The 22,082-nt window shown below is 44.9% G+C and overlaps 1 protein-coding gene across 3 annotated transcripts in view; it reads right to left on the bottom strand.

Annotated features, from left to right (window-relative positions):
- The window catches only part of aspg (asparaginase homolog (S. cerevisiae)), a 157,703-nt gene that overhangs the window by 75,315 nt on the left and 60,306 nt on the right, over window positions 1-22,082 (bottom strand). For all 3 annotated transcript variants that reach the window (XR_011938109.1, XM_072489922.1, XM_072489910.1), the window contains exons 5-7: window positions 18,652-18,735; window positions 18,414-18,540; window positions 1,510-1,622 (exon numbers count right to left, since the gene is read on the bottom strand). Coding sequence is in view for 2 of the 3 variants with exons in the window: in XM_072489922.1 (XP_072346023.1) it covers window positions 1,510-1,622; window positions 18,414-18,540; window positions 18,652-18,735 (324 nt within the window). In the remaining variant the exon portion in view is untranslated. The remainder of the gene's footprint in view (window positions 1-1,509; window positions 1,623-18,413; window positions 18,541-18,651; window positions 18,736-22,082) is intronic.

Below are 22,082 nucleotides of genomic sequence, written 5' to 3' on the forward strand. Positions count from 1 at the left end.
GCAGGGGTTTGGGATCCCAATTGTGAGAAGGATGTAAGAAGGCTTCAAGGGAGCTTGGACAGGCTGAGTGAATGAGCAAGAATGTGGCAGATGGACTATAATGTGAATTAAAGTATGAAGTTATACACTTTCATAGAAAAAACAAAAAGGCAGAGTATTTCTTAAATGGTGAGAGATTAGAAAGTGTGGATGCCCAAAAGGACCTAGGTGTCACTAAAAACTGGCATGCGGGTGCAGCAAGCAACTAGGAAGGCAAATGGTATGTTGGCCTTCATTGGAAGGTGGTTTGAGTACAGAAGAAAATATGTCTTGTGAAAATAGAATAGAGCCTGCAGGGGAACAATATTGGCCATCATTAGGTAACTGATATGCTTCTCAGCTCTTCCCCTCCCACTGATGTTTGGAGCCTAATGGAAACACTGACGGAACTTCCCGATTTACCCAAGAATGCCCCCGACGCATCCCCACCCCTTAAAGCAACAGCAGACCTGGGGAGGGTGAGGTGGAAAAGGTGCCCACCACCACTCTCACCATCCTCACTAAATTTTGGGTCAAAATGTAAATGGGCTGGGTAATTGGCAGATTCAGATGTTGCCATTCTTCTTCCTTCATGATTTTCTCAGGATGCAACCTCCCTTCCTACCAAAATGGCAGGTCTCCCGACTTTCTCTGCTTCTTGAAAACTGCCACATCAACTAGGCTTAAATTTTGGGATTTTAATTAACTTCCTCCTTATAATTTGCATGCAACAATACGCACAATTGCCAATTCAGTATATTCTTCCGAGGCCTCTTGCCAGTGAAGTTATGCAACCTGCCATTTGGTGCCGAGTATCATCTTTCCACATGAGGAAGCATCTTAAAAAGAGCTGACACATCAGCACGCAATCCTATTACTTAGTTATAAAACCACAAAACTTTTATCTTGCCAGACTATGTTTTTAAAAAAAAAAAAAGGGTTTTGAATGAGTGCTGGTTTTCTAGTTTTATAAGCATCACAAAGACCTCCTCGTGTTTTATTATAGAGTTCAAGAGTTCTTAACATAGTGGATACTGGTTCAGTGGGCATTGGTTGGGAGCGGGTGGGAGTGAGGGGTAATATGGTAGCATGGAGAGCAATTGAGGGATATGGGGTGCCATGAGAGGCCTGGGGATGTACGGGAATTGGTGAGTGGTACCAGTTTTTTTTTTGGGGGGGGGCTCACACTCATCTGCAGAACTGTGCCGATGTCCTAGGGAATGGAGGTGAGTCTTCTAACCTGCTTGCCTCTGTATCCATCCATCTCTGTTCCTGCCTGGGGCGTGCTATGAAAGGGGCAAGTCCCAAATTCAGCCTGCCCCATCCATGTGGGGTGGAAATATGTTTGGCGTGCTCAGCCATTCACTCAAGGGATGGGATCACGACATTAGGAAATGGCCTGACTCCCAGTTCCACCCTCAAAGAGGAAAATCCAGCCTGTAATTTCAATTTTGTTCCGGTCATTTCAAAATCTTATGGTTAATTAGTTACCGTGGCAACAGTGATTCCTGGGAATAACCTTATCAATCCCACATTTCGATTCATATCAATGTGCACCATAAACTTTTTGGTTGTATTTGGTCTCCAGACGGTGTCCCAGTTGACTATAAAGGAAACAAACATAATTTCACTGAACCTGCACTTTAAAAGACAGAAAGAAAAAATTGCATTTTCACAGCACTTTCTTGACCATGTAAGACCAGCAAGTACTTAAAATTGAAATATAGGACGCGATCTAACGGCCGTGCCACGCCTGATAAATCTCACGAGAGGCCTCTTGTGAACTTTACCCTGTTCATGAGGCCTCGCAAGATTTAACGACATCTCACGAGGTGTCACAATCTGGATCTCTGGACCCAGATTTGGATATTCAAGAGAGTAGTTAGCCTGACTTGAATATGTCTACGCCAAATCGACCCAGCAACCAGGATCGAATCCCTCGCTTCGGAATCCCCTGAGCCGGCGTAGACCAGGTGGAGCGGCACTTCGGGAGGGGGGGCCCCAGGCTATCGGAGGCCCCCAGGTGGTCTGCCCCTGGGCAGGGTGGTACCCTGGCACTGCTGTTGGCACCCATGCACTGTGGCACTGCCAGCTTGACAGTGCCAGTCAGCCTGGCTGTGCCCCTCTGTAAGTGCCAGGGTGCTCAGGGCCACTTTCCGTGTGCCAGGTTGACGGTGCCAAGGTGGCATCTTGCCCATATAACGGGGATCTGGCCTGGGGGTGTCCTGCCCTTATGAGGTGGAATGAGTGGGGCTCGAGCACCCCCTAATCAGTACGTTTGGGGACGGGGTCACGCCGAGAGGTCGAGGGATGGGCGATCGCTTCCTGCACTAGCGAGCGGAGCTCTTCAATGGAGGAAATGAAGGTAAGTGCGGCCTCGTTGGGCCCTTCCTCACTTAGGACAGAAAAAAGAGCAAATCCCCGTTTAATAGTGGGGTGTTTCCTGGCACTGCAAGTGCGGAGAAACATCCCGCTAAACGCACTCGACACAGGACTCATTCTTTTCCGTTAAATTGCACGCATAGAAAAATAGAAAATTGGAGCAGGAGGAGGCCATTTGGCCCTTCAGGCCTCCTCCACCATTCATTATGATTATAGCTGATCATCCAACTCAGCAACCTGTTCCTGGTTTCCCCATATCCTTTGCTCACTTTAGCCCCATGGGCCATATCCAACTCCTTCTTGAAAGCATACAGGGCGGGATTCTCCGTCCCGCAGACCCGTTTTTTGTGGTAAAGAATTCCACAGGCTCACCACTCTCAGGATGAAGAAATCTCTCCTCATCTCAGTCCTAAATGGTCTATCCCATAGCCTCAGACTGTGACCCCTGGTTCTGGGCACACCGACCAGCGAGAACATCCTTCCTGCATCCACCTAGTGTAGTCCTGTTAGAATTTTATAGGTCTCTACTTTAAGCCAATTCATTTTGATGTGTTCTTTGTGTGAGAACTGATGAAATGCGACAATTTGTACAGGGCATCTCCCACAATCCATGTGATAATGACCAGATAATCTGATTTTGTGGTGTTGATTGAGAGATAAATATTGGCTAGGAAACTGGGCATAAATCAGCTGTTCTTCTCCGAAATAGTGCCATGGGATCTTTCATGTCCAAGCGGAGAGGGCAAGCGTAAGAAGCCTCTGACAGTGCAGCACTCTCTCATTACTACACAGCACTGTCAGCCTTGGTCATTCCAGATCTTGCCGTGAGGCTCGAATCCATAACCTTTTGACTCCAGCAAGAGTGCGACCAACTGAGCCACAGCGGACACAGTAATTCCATTGTTATGACTGAGTGAGGAGGAATGAGCTGGCTTCACCTTTTTTCCAACCCCTCCATTGGTCACAACAAAGGTTTGTTTAGAACTCTGTGCCCACTGTGGATACCCTGCCCGAATATATTTACTTTTTTTAACATTGAGCCAATCAAACCAGGTTTCCTTTAAAGAGTAAGTTTATTGGTCATTAAAGCTAAAAGAAAAAGCAGCCACAATGCACATCCACACAAATCAGAAAAGAAAGTTAAGAATCCAAATTAAAGTGAAAAAGAGTACACGAACGAGTCCTTAGCTTATCTGTGAGACACAGATGGCAGAACACTGCGGCTGTTAGGTGATTGCAGTGGAACTCTGGAGCTGACTGGCAGTTTTGCAATCTGTTGAAGACACTTGTTGGCTTGGTTGAGTTTTGCCTCCAAGGAAAAACTGAAGAAGGCACCCTTTGATTGCTTCCAGAGAGAGATGATCTGTGTGACTCTGCAGCGGTGTCAATTTCTTCTTGTTCTTTGCTTCTCCCTGTTAAAACACACGGCTCCAGAGAGAGAGATGGAAGAGTTGCCATTCCTGTTTCTTTGTCACTATTCTTCTGCTCCGCCCAACACTCGCGTTGGAGCTTTTAGTGAACTCATTTCGGTGTATTCCCAGGAAGCCAAATACCATTTTGCTTTCATCTGACAAACGTTTTAACACATTGTGAGATATAAATCAACACGAGATGGTTTTTTGATGTCTGAAAGGATGTAGCTGGCTGGGGACATTGGTACTGTCTTCATAGCAGCACAGAGATTTAAAAGTCCAGCCTTTTTTTATCCCTTCTAGTGTCTCAGTTTTAAGTGAGCTGTGACACCTCCCCAGGTGTGAAATTCCATGTCCTCTCAGGACAGGTCGGTCAGTAGAATCCACAGAGATTTTCCCAAAGAAGTCCCTTTACAGTATCAACCATCTTTTCATCAGTGACTTTTCTTAAGAACAGACCTTCTTTAAACAGTTCAATGTCTGTAGTTAGTTGGACGACTCTGACATTGTGTAAGCTGTTGTAATATCTCCCGCCCACACAGAATGAAATTAGATTAATTCTCATTTTATTACAACGAAAGAAAAATATATTAAAAAATACACTCGCTCTTATTCATTTTCTTAGCCTTGGTCACTACTCAGATGACCCTAAACGGTTTTAGGCCTTCGATAATTGCTTGTGCAATGATTGTTTTTACGCTTTATGGTGGTTGGTTACATCATTTACAGGTTAGCTTAGTATCTGGGGGCCGGTTTAGCTCAGTTGGCAGGGCAGCTGGTTTGTGATGCAGGGCAAAGCCAACCCGTACTGGCTGAGGTTATTCTCAACCTTGCCCCTCGCCGGAGATGTGGTGATCTCAGGTTAAATCACCACCAGTCAGCTCTCTCCCCTCCAAAGTGAAAGCAGCCTGTGGGGCTCTGGCGACTTTACCTTTACTAGTTTAGTATCAAGATCTCTAGTGGTGTCACCTCTGGCCAGTAACAACTGTCTTTGACCCCTGTTTATGACGCTGGATTAAGTACAGGGTGGATGGGAAGAACTTCCCCTTAATACAAGGATCAATGACCGGGGGCATAGAGTTAAGGCACTTGTTTGAAGAAAAATCTTTTCACCCAGAGGGTTGTGAGAATCTGGAACTCACTGCCTGAAAAGGTAATGGAGGCAGGAACCCTCAACATTTAAGAGGCCTTTACGGACAGCACGGTAGCACAGTGGTTAGCACCGTTGCTTCACAGCACCAGGATCCCGGGTTCGATTCCTGACTTGGGCCACTCGTCTGTGCAGTCTGCACGTTCTCCCCGTGTCTGCGTGCGTTTCCTCCGGGTGCTCCGGTTTCCTCCCACAGTCCAAAGATGTGCATGTTAGGTGGATTGGCCATGCTAAATTGCCCTCAAGTGTCCAAAAATGTTAGGTGGGGTTACAGGGATAGGGTGGAGGCGTGGGCTTGGGTGGGGTGCTCTTTCTAGGGGCCGGTGCAGACTCAATGGGCCGAATGGCCTCCATCTGCACTGTAAATTCTATGATTTAGATGAGCACCTGAAATGCCATCGCATACAAGGCTGCGGACCGAGTGTAGGAAAATGGGATTAGAATAAATGTGCTTGATGGCCAGCACAGACACGACGGGCCACTTTCTGTCTTGTAAAACTCTGACTCTGTGATGTTGCCTGACTGTTCGCTGCCAAGTTGTTAATAACAGCCAAGTTATTCTGGATCATGCTGTGCCTTTCCCTGGCCCTAGCCTCATGCTGCTTTCCACAAAGACTGTCAATGTGTAAATTTGTTTGGCTATTGTTCTAGTCAGGCTCAACTGTTTCCTATCCTTCTCAACCCATGAATTTACTGACACAAACCCAGGCATTTTTACAGATTTAATTGCTAAGGGGTTAGTGGGTTGCACTTTCAATTTCTCCTGCATAGGAATTGTGGTTTTGGTACTTTATTTTTAGTGAATTTTTCATCAACACAGTTCTGGTTGACGTTTAAAGCTGGGTTTGTTTTGTCTGGTTTATCAGTGCTTACCCTGGCATGGGTTTCACTGCTATTCGCCTTGTGATCTCCGCAACTATTACCTGCTTTGGAATAGGTTACCTTCCCTTTCTCCTTTGTTTTAGGAAGCATCCCCTAACCTGTCCCACGTGCTCTGGGACACAACTGCCCTTAGGTCTCAGCTTCTGCCCTACTGACTGTTGCTCTTGGGGTATTACCCTCACTCTCTCCTAGCCAGATTGTGAATATCCCTGCTCCCATTTAAGTTCACCACAAAACTAGCGATTAAGCAGACCATTGGTTCAATAGCACCCTCTGCTGTCTTTGGAAATGTGAGTTCCTCGAACATGTTCCATGTCTTCTGGATATTGGGCTCCTACCATGTGGCTCTTCAACTGGGTGAAGCATTTCCCTCACTAACATTTTTCAGTTTGGGAATTCGTCTTGTCGGTTTGAATCTGAAGCTGCCTGCCAAACAGATCATTGGCTTATTCCTCCCCTTTTTAAACCTTCAAAGGCCCCTCATGGACCTCCTATTTCTGCAAGTCAGTCTTTGGCTCCTTTAACGTCCTCAGTTTCTACCTTTGACTCTTTGTACTTCTACAGGCCCTTTTAACTTAAAGTGGCTCTGCATCTGGGTGTGGCAACTCCCGCACCATCTCGTTGTGTGTCTGGTCCCCTTAGAATTCTTCAAAAAAAGCTTACCTACTAATCCCTTTTGTGGGCCATCCTCTTTGCCCATTCCACTGGTCCTTCCTGGACCTCTGTTGACTCCAAATGCCTAACTTCGGCTTTTTGAAATTTAGGCAGCTGTTTCTTAGCTACTCTCAACGTTCCTCTGAACATTCTCCAGCACTCTGCACCATTTTGCTGCATGTTCCCAATGTCATCAATTGTAAGTAGCCCTTGCCTAGATACTTCAAACCTTGCACGTGCTAATACCCCCTTTAAGGTCTCTAATCCATTCTTGGACCTCTGTATTCCCATAGACCCCAGCTGGTTTCCTCTCGCTCTTTCAGCTACTTTTGGGTCAAGTGATTGTTTCTGACTTTTCAGGAGGACTATCCTGCTTCAATCGCCTTTATCTCTTTTCCGGTTCATACAGTCTTTCATGGTAAGCTGCCTCTTCTATCTGAGATTCTCTCTCTTCTCTCAGTGCCCTTTCCTGACTTTCCTTTTTCATTTTCTATTTCTTGGAATTCTAACTCCTTTTGTTCCAGCGGCATTCCTGTCATTTCTACTTACTTTCATAGTCCTGCCTTCAGTTTGAAACCTAATGAGCTGGACACCATGTTTTTACAGCTTTTGGGGAACACTAGTTTTTAGAGCAGTTTTAAACAGATATTCTTTAAAGAGTTCAATATGGCCCTAGTTAGTTGTAGGTCGCTCTCACTTCAACATCGTGTCAGCTGCTGAGACACTCATATGAGACACTTTATATGAATAAAGCAGACTAAGCACATAAATAAAATGCAATTTGCAAAATCTATAATTATGTAGAAGCAGGCTGGTTCAATCTGGTTCACTCAGCTTCGGGATTTATCTTTCAGTTCAGCCCAAAGATACTGGCCAGAATTCTCCAGCCGTTCAGATGCTCTTTTTCTGCCGGCAAGGCACACTCAATTCCGGTGGTGTGGGGTGGCTTCAATGGGAAATCTTATTGACAAGCAGCGGGAAGAGAGAATCCCGCCGTCAGCGAATGGCGCGCCGTTGAGAAACATGCCGCTGGGGGACCGGAGAATCCCACTCATTATGTCAAATAAGTTTGGACGGGTTCAATTCTACTCCTAATGATCACGAGTTCACAGCTCAAAACCATTCACCTCAATCACATGGGTAAGAAGCAGGGTGGTGTGCAAAATGGGAGGGAGAGCGAGAGTGCAATGGTGGATTATGATTCAATAGTGAGATGTGGGGGACAAATGTGTGGAGCTAGGGAAACCGACAATGGGGTGGGAGTAATTTGAGAGCTCTACCCAAGAACAGACACAAGCACAGGCATCTTCTGAGCTGTACATTTCTAGATTTTATAATAGTAACTTCAGATGCTCGTGAGCTGGTGTTGATGGTGTTTTTCCTTAAGACTCTAAAAAAAAGTTCATTAGTGTGTGTGTCTAGGTGGGGTAGGTGAACAACGATATGGCAAAGTACAAATACACCAATCACTACAAGCTGCACAACTAGCTTTTTAAGAAAACAAACCAACATTAGGCTTTATTTGTAGAGGGATAGGTCAGAACACAATTTACTATACTGCACGCATTTCTGGTCACCATATTATAAAAATTATTAGAAGGCACTGGAGAGGGTGAAAAGAAGAGTTACAAGGATGATATCAGAAATGCATGCGTATATTGAGGAAGAAGCTAGGTCTCTTTTCGCTTGAAGAAAGAAGGTTGAGAGGGGACCTAGTAAAGGTCTATAAAATTCTGAAAGGTTTGGGAGAATGGATATAGGGGAAATTTGGTTTCTACTGGTGGGTAAGAACAAAACTAGAAACCATCAATATAAGACAGATACCAAAATATACAATAGGGAACCCAGAAGAAATCTCTTTACCCAAAGAATAGTAATAATGTGGAACTCGTTACCACAAGGAATTGTTGAAGCAAATAGCATAGATGCACTTAAAGGCGAAGCGAGACAATAATTTGAGGGAAATGGGAATAGAGGGTTTATGACAATGTTTAGATGAGGAGAGATAGGAGGATTCTGGAGTGGAGCATAAACACCGCTGCGTAGGTATTGTAAATAAGAGTTACTTTCTGTTTGACTCTATAAACATAGAACATACAGTGCAGAAGGAGGCCATTCGGTCCATCAAGTCTGCACCGACTCACTTAAGCCCTCCCTTCCACCCTAGCCCCGTAACCCAATAACCCTTCCAACCATTTTGGTCACGAAGGACAATTTAGCATGACCAATCCACCTAACCTGCATGTCTTTGGACTGTGGGAGGAAACCGGCGCACCCAGAGGAAACCCACGCAGACACGTGGAGAACGTGCAGACTCCGCACAGACAGTGACCCAGCAGGGACAGTGCTATCCATTTGTGCTACCGTGCTGCCCACTGTAAATCCCTGCTGGACTCTTCGTGGCTCTCACAAAACAAAATACATGATAACATGCGTTGGAAAGCTCTTTATCCCTTTCTATCGTGAACTGAGAGATAAAACACAGACAGTCAAGCAAGGGCATCTTCAAACAGGAATGACTTGAAGACAGTCAACTTTATGAAATAGAATGCTGCGGTGCTTCTATGGAAGTGAAGGGGATAGGAATACTGAAGATTAGCTAGCAGCCAGATAGAAACCATCTTGTTTCGGCAGAGTAAGATAATCCACTGCAATGATGTGTTCCTTATTTAATAAGGGCAAGGGGAGTCCACACCGAATAAAAACAAGAACCAAGTTTTATTTATATACAATTCCTGTTATACCCCCTACCGAGTTCCTGCTTGGTTGGTGCCTTACTGGCCGAGCTTATATACACCAGGTAATTGAGATACCACGCCACTAGCAGGGGAGCCTGTACACCACAACGAGTATGGGGAAGACGAGCATTCCCACACTGTAGGTCCTTTGCAGGGTATTACACCTTATCTGAAGATAAATCGTAAGAATTAAGTGAGTTCAATCTGTTGTACACATTCACCTTACTGTGTCAAAAATGCTCAATGATTTGTATCTGGCTGAATTTAACCAAGTATTGTTTGGGACCACCTTCTGAGAGTATGGAGAAGTAGACGTGTGAAAGTCACCAATATTTGGCCAGGATTACAGGGGTGCATTGTTGCGCTACTGTGCAAACAGATATCAGCCAATTAAAGTCAGGTCCCTTGGAATTAAGACACTCCGATCACTTTCTTAAGTTAGATATTGGCTTGGATTTTGCAAGTGACAAACACAGCAAGATAATCAGCGCTCGTCATTATTGAACAATAAATTGGATAACCAGGCCAGAGTAAGTTAGGTCTTCTCCAGTTCGGTGTAAATACATTTTTAATTGTGCGATAAGTCTTAATTCCGGTCTTGCTGGGCCTGAAAATTAACTTTAGAAGTATGGAGTACCATTCCTTCAGATTTCAAGGATGAGATTTTCAAAGAAGTAGATTTTCAAAATGCTTTAATTGTGTCTCTTTCCTCTCTTGCGTTTCATACACGTACTGATGCATCACATTTGCAAATATTTTTATTGAATTTCAACACATTATAATAGGAAACCACTGCATAGTGTAACAATATCTACACAAAAATCAGAAAACACAAGCAACAGCAATAACATGAACTCCAATAACAATAATACTACCTAAAATAATCACCCCCCCCCCCCCCCAACACCCCACTAACCACGCCCTTTCCCTTAACAGCTAAGAAGAATCTGCTCATCCTCGCTACAACCTTAAGTTGTAGCAGGCTTAGCCTCCCGGAGGATGATGTAGCTTTTACTCTGCGGAGGAACTCACTCCATACCTCTTCCTCTAAAATGGGCCCTAGCTCCTCTTCCCACCTGACCTTCATCTCATCTAACAAAATCTGCTCTTCTCCCATAATCCGCTTATAAATCCCAGAAGTGCTGACCTCTACTGATCCCACACGAGAGGATCCCTTCCAGCAGGGTGGGGGCACGGTGTCTCTGGAAAAGCCGGTAGCGCTCCCTTGACAAAGTCCCACGCCTGAAAATATCTAAACCTATCCAGTCTCCCAAGCTCTGCCTTTTCCTTCAATTCCTCTCACTCGTGAACTGTCCCTCGAAGAACAAATCCTTCACCCTCTCTAGTCCTTCATCTCCTAAATGCTTCCAACTTAGTTAGCTCAAATAAATGACTCCTACAGACAGGGGCCCACTTTGACATCGCCCTCATCTTGAAATGTTGACGAAACTGCCGCCATATTTTTTAACGTGGAGATGACAACCAAATTTCCAGAATATCAAGCCTGCAGACTGCTCCTCTACATGATCCAAACTTCATCTGTACCCAGCAAACTTCCCGATTCCCCATCCCCAAACCACTCGGGCACTTTCTCAGCAATGGCCACCAATAATAATGTAGCAAATTTGGTGGCGCCAACCCCACCGCCCCCTCTTCCTCTGTAGGATTCCTCTCCGCATCAGAGGTGTTATTCACGCCCATATAAAGCCCATTACGAACTGCTCCACTTCTTTGAAAAAGGACTTGGTCAGAAAACCTGAAAGGCATTGAAATAACACAAACGGCAAGATGATCATCTTAATAGACTGAACAGGACCAACCAACAATAGTGGAAGAATGTCCCATCTATGCAAGTCCGCTTTGAGTCTGCTCACCAGGCTAGTGAAATTCAAATTACAGAGTCGTGTCCCGTTTCAGGCCACCTGCACCCCTGAATAGCGAAAACTGGTCTCCGCAAGACAAATCGGGACTCCCCTCAACCCCACACCTCCCCTCGGGAGATTAACTGCAAAATACTCACTCTTCCCAACAACACATTTGTGGAAACATAGTTAATGAATTTTGAGATAAATTTTATGGCTGAAATTTTCTGACCGAAACCCTTCCATATTTTAGCAGTTCTTTTTCAAACTAATGTAACTTTATGTTTTATACCCCACCACAGCCCCAAACCATGATTCAAAAAAACAAAGTCTATCTGATGCCAACTGGTATGGCACAAAGTTCATCCATTCGTGCAAGTGATCAGAATTTGAGAGCTCAGGAAGCCATCTAAGAGGATAAAGTTGAATAAAAGCTTTCTGGCCCTGGATTCCCTCTTTTACAACTGACAATCAAATGTTTATAATATTTCCCTTCGCTGTTCAGAGAATCATCAAAATTCTCCGTCTCCACATTTCCCCAAGAGGGGTAGACAGGTTATGGGTAATTTTAATCCTGTGGGAATAGGTAAGAAGGGGAGGGGTCAAAAATACAAGTATGGAAAGTCTAATCCCACTAAAAAAGATCTTGCAGAAAGCAACTAGCCACACATGATCGGAGGTGCCATATAATGTGGAACGTTGTAGTCCTTCGGGGTTTTCAAGAGTCTCAAGACCGTACCAACGAAAACACTATGGCAAAAGTACATGTAAGCAGTTGGACCCCATTCAACAGGAGGAAAATCAACATTGGTACTCAAGAAAATGAACTCTATGAAGTTCTATGAATAGTCACTTGGGCAAATGTGGATTTATTGTGGAAAGTCAGCTGATTTGTCAAAGGCTAACTTGATTGAGGTTTTTTTTGATGAGATTGATGAGAATACTGTGGGTGGTGTGTGTACATGGGCCTCCAAAAGGCATTTGATAAAATGCCACCTAACAGGTTAAGTTAAGGTCAGTTTAAGGGCCTTGCCAGTGACATTCCCATCGCATAAAGAGCAGGTTGAGAAAGCAGTTATAAAATGTTGGATTTCATAAATAAAGGCACACAGTACAAAAGCAAGGCAGTTATACAGAAGCTTTAATAACCCACAAGTTGAGCCTCAACGGGAGTGGAGTCCAATTCTGTACAATATACTTTAAGGGGGATGCAATGACATTAAAGAGGTTCAGAAAAATGATGAGAGCGGTCCAGGAATGAGACACTTCAGTTACCTGGATAGATTAGAGAATCTGCGGCTGTCTTCCCTGAGGGGAAAAGGTGGAGAGGAGATGTTATAGAGGAGCTCAAAATTATAAGAGATCTAGATAGAGTACAGGGTTCCAGCTAAGTTGGTTAGATAGCCGGTACGTGGCTCAGAATAACATGCAAGAATGCAGGTTCAATTTTCTGTTCCGACTGAGGTCGTCTTCAGATCTGCCTCTTCGTCCTGCCCAAATGGAAGAATTTGGAATTTACTGTCTAAGGGCGGTGGTGGTGAAAGGGGGGGGGGGGGCGCTAGCTGACTTAGCTCTTGCAGACAGCCAACATGGACATGAATGGGCTGAATGGCTCCTGTGCTGTACCCACCTACGATTCTAAGAATCATAGTTCTCGCTCCTAGATACCTTTCTTCTTCAAATCTGCCAATCACCCTGCTTCTCAAGCAAAAAGACCGTTGACCACTCCCATACAGTCCTTAAACTTGCTTTTGCCTCTCCTAAATCCATCACTCTCCTTTCTGGCAACTCCATGTTTGAATGCATTCAATCAGATTTCTGCCAGATTACTGAAATGACTCTTCAATTCAAGATCATAAATTATATTCAGTATCACATGACAAAGGTAAATTATCCCTCAACATTTTGCAGGCTTTGCGAATCACACCATCCGCCTCCAACACCTCTCCACTGTTGTCCAGTTGGGCGGGAGTGCACACACCCATCCAGTTACACTCAGTCAATCAGCTGCAATGGTTCCCACAGTCACTTATGGTGTCCCGGAAGAATATATTCTTGGCTCTCTCCTGTTTCTCATCAACATGTGCCCCTCAGCAAATCCAATGCATTGTAAACATGGACACGGATGATACCCAGTCCTATCGCACCAATGCTTCTCTTGACTTCTTCACTGTCTGCAACTTATCAGACTGTTGTAATGGATGGAGTCCCAATGAAATGTTAAGAAGTTTGATGTCAGTGCTTTTAGTTCATGCAACAAACCCCATCCCCTAGTCACCGACTCCACCCATCCTTCTCTCTCGCCTAACGCCTCTTGAGATTTGAAGATGGCAACTTTGCTGTCATACTGTATTTGAATTTGAGATGGTTTCCAACTGCATATTCACATCATGACAAACACTGCTAGATTCCACCCCGCCTCAGTTCAACTGCTGCTGAAACACTCATCCTTGCCTCCGTCAGCTCTAGACCTGGCTATTCCAAAATACTCCTGCCCAAACTCCACTGTTCCAACATTTTCTCCCACATAAACATGCAGTCATCCAAAACTTTGTCGCCTGTGCCCTCACTCAAGAGTTCCAATCACTCAACACCTCCGAGGAAACAGCGGCATAGTGGTACTATTGCTGGACTAGTAATCCAGAAACCCAGGGTAATGCTGTGGGGACCAGGGTTTGAATCCCACCATGGTAGATGGCGAAATCTGAATTCAATAAAAGTTTGGAATTAGAAGACCGGGATACGGACTGACTCCAGTGTCCAAATCTGTCCAAATTAAAGCAGACCAATTATGGATTCTGATGAAGAATCATATTCAAAAGTGCTAAGGTCGAGTATTACTTTCCACCCCTACCTCTACTGCTTGGGTCACCTTCCACAAGTTGACTTCCTTCTATCATAAGGGGCTGGTTTAGCACAGTGGGCTAAACAGCTGGCTTGTAATTCAGAACAATGCCAGCAGCGCGGGTTCAATTCCTGCACCAGCCTCCCCGAACAGGCACCGGAATGTGGCGACTAGGGGCTTTTCACAGTAACTTCATTGAAGCCTACTTGTGACAATAAACGATTATTATTATATTATTATTATTAGAAGGTCAAGATTGGTGATGCTCACTTATGATTGCACAGTTTTTAGTACAGTTCAAGACTCCTCAAATAATAAACATTCTGTGCCTACATGCAACGAGACCTGGACAACATTCAGGCTTGACCTGATAAGTGATAAGTAACATATGCACCACAAAAGTGACAGGCAACGATCATCTCTAACAAGAGATAATCTAGCCCTCTCGGACATCCTACAGTAATACCATTCCTGAATTCTGCCCACCTTCAACATCCTTGGGGAGGGTTACCACTGACCAAAAGTTTAATGCACCAGCTACATAAATACTCTGGCTTTCAGAGCAAATTAGAGGCTGGGAATTCTACAGGGAGTAACTCAGCTCCTCACTCCCCTACACCTGTCCACCATCTAATGAGGCACAAGTCACGATTGTAATGGATACACTCCACTTGCCTGGATGGGTACAGATCCAACAACACACTGGAACCTCAATGGGCGCGATTCTCCGGAATTGTCGTCGCAAGCAGGAAGGTTCAGCGAGGCCGGTAACGCTATTCAACATGAACTGGGCCGCTTAAGGAGACCTCATGGGCTTCTCGACGTGCAAATGAAGGCTCGCCAGCTGATTCATCGGCACTGCGATCGTCACCCCCCACTAACGCTCGCCAGCTGATTCGTCGGCACTGCGCTCATCACCCCCCCGCTAACAAGGTCAAGCAGTACTTGCTCAGCCAACCCCAGCAATTGCGCCGAGGAGACCAGCCCCAGGATTCAGAGACACAGACCTGGGGTGACTGCTAGATGCTATGGAGGCCGGAAGGGATGTCGAGGTGCGATTGGGATGCTAGGCAATGACTCCCACATGCTATGTGGCACACCCACCCACGGGAACCCATTTGGGATGTTTGGAGTGCTCACTTAACCACGATTGGCAATTCTTTATTAGAAATAGCTTTCGGCCGCACGGCCAGAAGACTCGGCAGTCTGTGGGAATTTTAGGTGGTCAATGGGGTAGATGGGCAGGGGCAGGAGTTGCCCCCGGAATGGGTACACATTCCAGGGGTTTGCATGGTGATGCCATGCGTGGTTGCCCCCCTCCACCAAAGGCAGCCCACCCCTCGGAGGGTCCCCCCCCACCCCATCGCCGAGCACTGGGTTGGCAAGCCCAGTGCCCCCTGGCTCTGTGCCAGTGAGCAAATATGGCTACTCGCATCCTCGGCGCCCCACAGAAGCCCTTCCGCCAGGTTCACGTTTTTCAAAAGGAGTACTAATCGGCATCAGTGTGACCACTTGCTGGGGAGGCCGCTGAATCACGGGAGGCCGTTGGATATTGGGTGGCTTTCGTTAATTGTATGGAAATAGGGTTTAAATGGTAATGATTGGTTTCTTGCCACACTACGGCGAGATCCCGATTTCACCTACTGGAGCGGGCCGGTTGCATCGCAAACGGTTTGCTGCCTGGAGCGGTTCTCGATTTCGGCCTCTCCCACTATTCACCGGCCTCATTTCGCTTCAGCGAGAGTTTAATGAGGCAGAAGTGCGCCCAATATCATCCAGGCTAAAGCAACCTGCTTGATTGACACCCCATGTACCACCTTAAACATTTACTCCTTCCACCACCAGCATACAAAATGCAAGATGCAGTGCAGCAACTCACCAAGTCTCCTTCAATAGTCCCTTCCAAACCCATCACCTGTAGCATCTGGAAGGAGAATGGCAGTAGATGCACTGGAGCATTATCACTTGCAGGTCGCCCTTCAAGCATCAACATCCTGTCTTGGAACTCTATATCACTGCCTAAAAGCCCAAAACTCCCTCCTCAGCATTGAAGTGTACCAAAATCATATGGACTGCAGAACACAACTCAACCACAATTAGGGTTGTGCAACAAATGCTGGCCTTGCCAACAAAGCCCTTGCCTGATGAAAGAATATAACCATAGAATTCCTACAATGCAGAAGGAGGCCATTCGGTCCATCAAGTCTGCATCAACCCTCTGAAAGAGCACCAAACAAGTTTTACCCAAGACAAATTTTCAACCACGTATTCACACAGTGTCATTATGACGCCTACTTCCACCTCCACCCTGGCTCAGCTCACCAATTAGCTCTAGACTTGCCTATTTCAACAAACTCTGGCCTCACATATTCTATCCTCCATAAACTCGAGTTTATTCAAAACTCTGCTACCCATGTCTTTACTTACTCCAAGACTCATTCACTCATCACCCTTGTATTTATTGGTCTACACTGGCTTCCAGTCGAACAAAAGTTTGAATTTAAAAAAAATTAAATTTAGAGTACCCAATTATTTTATTTTATTTCTAATTAAGGGCAATTTAGCGTGGCCAACCCACCTAACCTGCACATCTTTGGGTTGTGGGGGTGACGCCCACACAGACACAGGGAGAATGTGCAAACTCCACATGGACAGTGACCCGGAGGCAGGATCAAACCCCGGTCCTAAGCACCATAGACAGCAGTGCTAACCACTGCTCTGCCCTTGATTTTCAAAACTTGCATCCTGTTTTCAAATCCCTCCGTGCCATCACCCCTCCCTATCTCGACAATCCCCTCCAATGCTGACCTTTTGCGAATCCCTGATTTTAAATGCTCCACCATTGACTTCCACCTGCCCTAATAATGAGTGTCAAATTATACACATTAGCAAATTATACAATAACACTCCAGTGAAGCACTTGGGATGTTTCAATATTTTAAATAGGTATTGTTACTGTTCATAGTAGTATAACCATTTGGAAAATGAATTGTCCATCTACAGGTTATTTTTAGTTTTGAGTTTACTTAAAAAATTATATTTGCAATTCAGTCTAAAATTCCACATCATCACATTCTATTCCACTCACCCCTGACCCATCATCTTTCATTCCCATCTCAGCCATCACCATTCTCTCCCCTACTTCTTAATGATCATCTTGCCCCTCTTACTATTCTTTCCATTCTACTCCCCTCCTTTGTTCCTGAACTCAAACTGTAGCTCCTGTAACTCTAGAGAAATGGGCTGTGTGGGGCAGTAACTATGGCAGTGGGTTAGCGCTGCTGCCTCACGGTGCCAAGGTCCCAGGTTCGATCCCAGCTCTGGGTCACGGTCCGTGTGGAGTGTGCACATTCTCGCTATGTTTGCAGGGTTTCGTCCCCACAACCCAAAAGATGTGCAGGCTAGGTGGATTGGTCATGCTAAATTGCCCCTTAATTGGAAAAAATGAATCTGGTACTCTAAATTCATGTTTTCTAAAAGAGAAATGGGCTGTGGTTTCCTTAGACTGGTTATAGAACCAAAAACATTTATTACGTAATGGCGGGGAAGTACAGCATGACATTCCAAATATTTTCATGAAAGAAAAACTACCAATTTCATTAATTTTGAAAAAAGATCTCTATACAAATCATGTTGCACATCTCCAGGATTTGAGTTTTCATTTGAGGGGCTGGGTTTTCACAAGCCAATGTGGGCAGCATTCGAGGCAGATGGCAAGTAATTTCACGTGGCTGCCTGGTGTGGCACACACACACACACACACACACCATTTTCCCAAAAGTGGCACTGACTGCAGAAAGCAACAGGTAGCCAACTGAGGTATGTTAGAGGCCAATAAAGGTCAATTATCAGCGGCCAAATAGAGATTTCCCAGCTAGCCTGTGGACCTCGAAGCACCAGGAACAGGTCATTGCCCTGGAGGTGGCCGCTCGGTAGGAGTCCGAGGGAGGAATAGCGTTCCAGGATTGCCTTTTGAGCCCTCACCGCCTACCTGGCTGCCAAGGTGACCTGGCAGCTGTGGCCATATTTTAAAAGTCAAACTTGTTAAAGTTGCTGAGAGTATGCCTCATACTCCATCTTAAGGCATACTCAAGAATGACACGCTGCTGTTTCTTCCATGCTGGAGGACATCTTATTTACCCTTTTCTACAGTCCACCTGCTGTCCTTTATTGGACAATAGATGAACCCTCCGATAAGCTTATCAAGTGAAAGTCAATACTGGATGACTACTCCGGACACAGGACACCGTTGGCACCCCTCCATTTGACCTCAATGTCAGGCATCAGACCTAAAGTGTAAATTCCTAACCCAGATTTCAAACACCTAAAAAATATTGTTTCAAAGTCTCCAAATCACACCTAACAAGTTATATTTATTAATTTCCTTTTACCAACTGCTTCTCCTCAATGTGTAGAGAGAAAAGACACCGCTCAAAATTATTAAACGATCAAATTCCAACTGTGACTTACCTTTAATTTCCACTTCAGCATTGACCAGTGGATGCAGATTAGGTGAAGAAAATGCAGTAAAACTTCCTGCATCTATTTTTGTCACACGGTTTCCTCTGTATAATTTGTGTTGAAAATACAGACTGACCTAAATAATTGAACATAACTTCAGAAGTGCAAATAAAATGTAATAAATATATGCTAAATTACCATATCAAACAAGACAAATATTTGAACTCACTGGAAGCTGCACACATACCTCTGGTATTACATACTGGCCGGCAATCAGAAGAGCCCCAAGCAAATTATCATGGCCATCATTTCTCATCTCATAGATGGGAACCTGGAAGGAGGAAAGGAACTGTAAAATATGGCTTGGCAAGGCCGAAAGAATGCAATGGTTAGGGCTTAGTGAGGGAATTGTCTGGCTTCTTGTCCCCCTTCCAAATTTAGCTCCTTTCTGGTTTCACCAGACCTCACAATACTTGCGGCCAAGGAAACCGTGAATGACCTACTGACATGATGAGGCACCAATTTTTTCCACCCCCACTGGGAGAATGATTGTCTCTGTTCTGAACTATCCTACAAAAGCACAGCTGGACAATGTGAAACCAAACATGCCATCCCATAACCCGCAGCTCTACACCATGACAGCACATCATCTCTAGTCCTATGTTCTCAATACAATACATTGCACCTCTGTGAAGTATAATGATATTAGTTCAAATTATTGTATGAGGAAGAATGAATCTGAAGTTAGCCTGTACCTTAAAAATAGGTTTATTTCCAAGACAGCAAAGTCACAGACTCTCCAAGTTCCTCTCAGGCACCCAGAGTGCGCTGGTTTATTCACTCTTGCAATGATTCCTTGATCCTTCTCCCAATTGGGGACAGTTATTCTTAATTACCAGCTTGCTGTAAGTATTCTATTACAGCACGTGCACATATGAATTAGGAGCAGCAGTTGGCCATTTGGCCCCTTGAGCCCACTCCGCCATTCAATAAGATCATGGCTGATTGGATCATAACCTCAACTTCATATTCCTGCATACCCTTGGCAACCTTTCACCCCCTTGTGAATCACGAACCTATCTGCTACTGCCTTCAAAGACATTCAAAGTCTACTTCAACCACCTTTTGGAGGAAGAGAGTTCCGAAGTCTCACAATCCTCTGATAGAAAACAAAATTCTCAATTCTGCCTTAAATGGACAACACTCTATTGTAAAACAGTGACCCCTAGTTCTAGATTCTCCCACAAGAAAAAAAATCCTTTCCACATCCACCTCAGGATCTTATGTTTCAATCAAGTCACCTCTTGCGCTTCTAAACTCGAGCGGATACAAGCCTAGTCTGTCCAGACTTTCCTCATCAGACAACCTGCCCTTTCCGGGTATTAATAGGGTGTGCCTTCTCCAAACTGTCTCAAATGCATTGTCATCTTTCCTTAAATAAGAAGACCAATACTATACACAATATTCCAGATGTGGTCCTGTATAACTGAAGCAAAATCTCCCTACTCTTCTATTCAATTCTCCTTGTAATAAATTATAACATTCTATTAGCTTTGCTAATTACTCACTGCACGTGCATACTAGCCGTTTGCCAACTAATGCACTAGGACACCCAGATCTCTCTCCATCTCAAAACTCTGCAATTTCTCACCATTTAGATAACATGCTTCTTTATTTGTCCTACGAATAACATTATACTCCATTTGCTGGGCAGCACTGCAGCGCAGTGGCTAGCACTGCTGCCTCATGGCACTGAGGACCTGGGTTCGATCCCAGCCCCAGGTCACTGTCCGTGTGTAGTTTGCACATTCTCCCCGTGTCTGTGTAGGACCCCCACAACCCAAAAAGATGTGCAGGGTAGTTGAATTGGCCACGCTAAGTTACCCCTTAATTGGGAAAAAAAAGAATTGGGTATTCTAAATTTATTTTTAAAAATTACTCCATTTGCCAAACCTCTGCCCACTCACCAAACCTAATTTTACTCGCTCTTCTAAATTCCAGCAAATAACAGGCCCGGTTGACCCAATCTTTCCTCATACGACAACCCTGCCACCCCAGGAATCGGTCTGGTTAACCTTCGCTACACTCCCTTTACGGCAAGTATACACCTTTTCTTGGATAAGACGGCCAAAACTGCATACTACTCCAGATGGTGGTCTCACCAAGGCCCTGTACAGCTTCAGTAAGACATCCTTGCTCCTGCACTCAAGTCCTCTTGCAATGAAAGCCAGAAGACCATTTGCCTTAACTGTTTGCTGCACCGGCATGCTGGTTTTCAGTGATTGGTGTACAAGGACACCCAGGTCCTTTTGTACACCAATATTACCCAATCATCGTGCATTGGCAAAGGCTAATATTCAAGAAACTAATATATGCATTGCAACAAGAAAAGCGGCCCATACAAGGCAAACTAAAGAAATTAAGAACAGCATTAGATCCAAAGAGGGGTCACATAAAGTTAGCAAAGAAAAGTAGGAAACCTGAGGATTGGGGTCAGTTGACAATTCAGCAAAGGAAGACCGAGAGATTAAAGAGAGGAAAACTCGGAGAATAAACTTGCAGGTAATATAAAGGTAGACTGTAAACACTTCTATAGGTGTGTATAAAAGGAAAAGATGAGTGAAGACAATTGTACATCCCCAGTCTGAAACAGGAGAATTTATATGAAAGAACAAGGAAGTGGCAGGGCAATTAAACAACTGCTTTAGTTCTGCCCTCACGGAGGGAGACACAATTGGCTTCTCAGAAATACTGAGGAATCAAGGGTCTAATGAGAAGGAGGAATTGGAAGTAAATTAGTGATACGAGTGCTGGAGAAATGAATGGGACTGCGAGCCGATAAATCCCCAAGAGCCTGATAACCTACATCCCAGAGTACTTGTCCACTGGCCATGGAACTAGTAATTGCATTGGTTGTCATCTAAAATTCTGTAGGTTCGGGAAAAGTCCCAAACTGGAGAATGGCAAATGTAACGGGCAGCACGGTAGCACAGTGGTGCAAAATTATATGGGGCATAGACCGAGTGGATAGTCAGAGGGGTCAATTACTAGGGGGCATAGGTTTAAGGTGCGAGGGGCAAGGTTTAGAGGAGATGTACGATGCAAGTTTTTAAAAAAATTTTTTACAGAGGGTAGTGGGTGTCTGGAACTCACTGCCGGAGGTGGTGGAGGAAACAGGGACGATAGTGACGTTTAAGGGGCATCTTGACAAATACAAATAGGATGGGAATCGAGGATGGGACCCCGGAAGTGTAGGAGATTTTAGTTTAGACGGGCAGCATGGTCGGCGCAGGCTTGGAGAGCCGAAGGGCCTGTTCCTGTGCTGTACTTTTCTTTGTTCTTTGTTCACAGCGCCAGGGTCTCAGGTTCGATTCCCATGTCTGCGTGGGTTTCCTCCGAGTGCACCGGTTTCCTCCCACTAGTCCCGAAAGACGTGCTGTTAGGTAATTTGGACTGTCTGAATTCTCCCTCGGTGTACTCGAACAGGTGCCGGAGTGTGGCGACTAGGGGCTTTTCACAGTACCTTCATTGCAGGGTTAATGTAAGCCTACTTGTGACAATAAAGATTATTATCCCCACCATTTAAAAAAAAAAAGAGGGAGAAAATAGGGAATTAATGATTGGTTCACTTAACGTCAGTGGTAGGGAAATGCTGTGCCTATTATAAAGAATGTGATA

The sequence above is a fragment of the Scyliorhinus torazame genome, chromosome 2 (genome assembly GCF_047496885.1).
Source record: "Scyliorhinus torazame isolate Kashiwa2021f chromosome 2, sScyTor2.1, whole genome shotgun sequence".
Taxonomy (NCBI): Eukaryota; Metazoa; Chordata; class Chondrichthyes; order Carcharhiniformes; family Scyliorhinidae; genus Scyliorhinus; species Scyliorhinus torazame.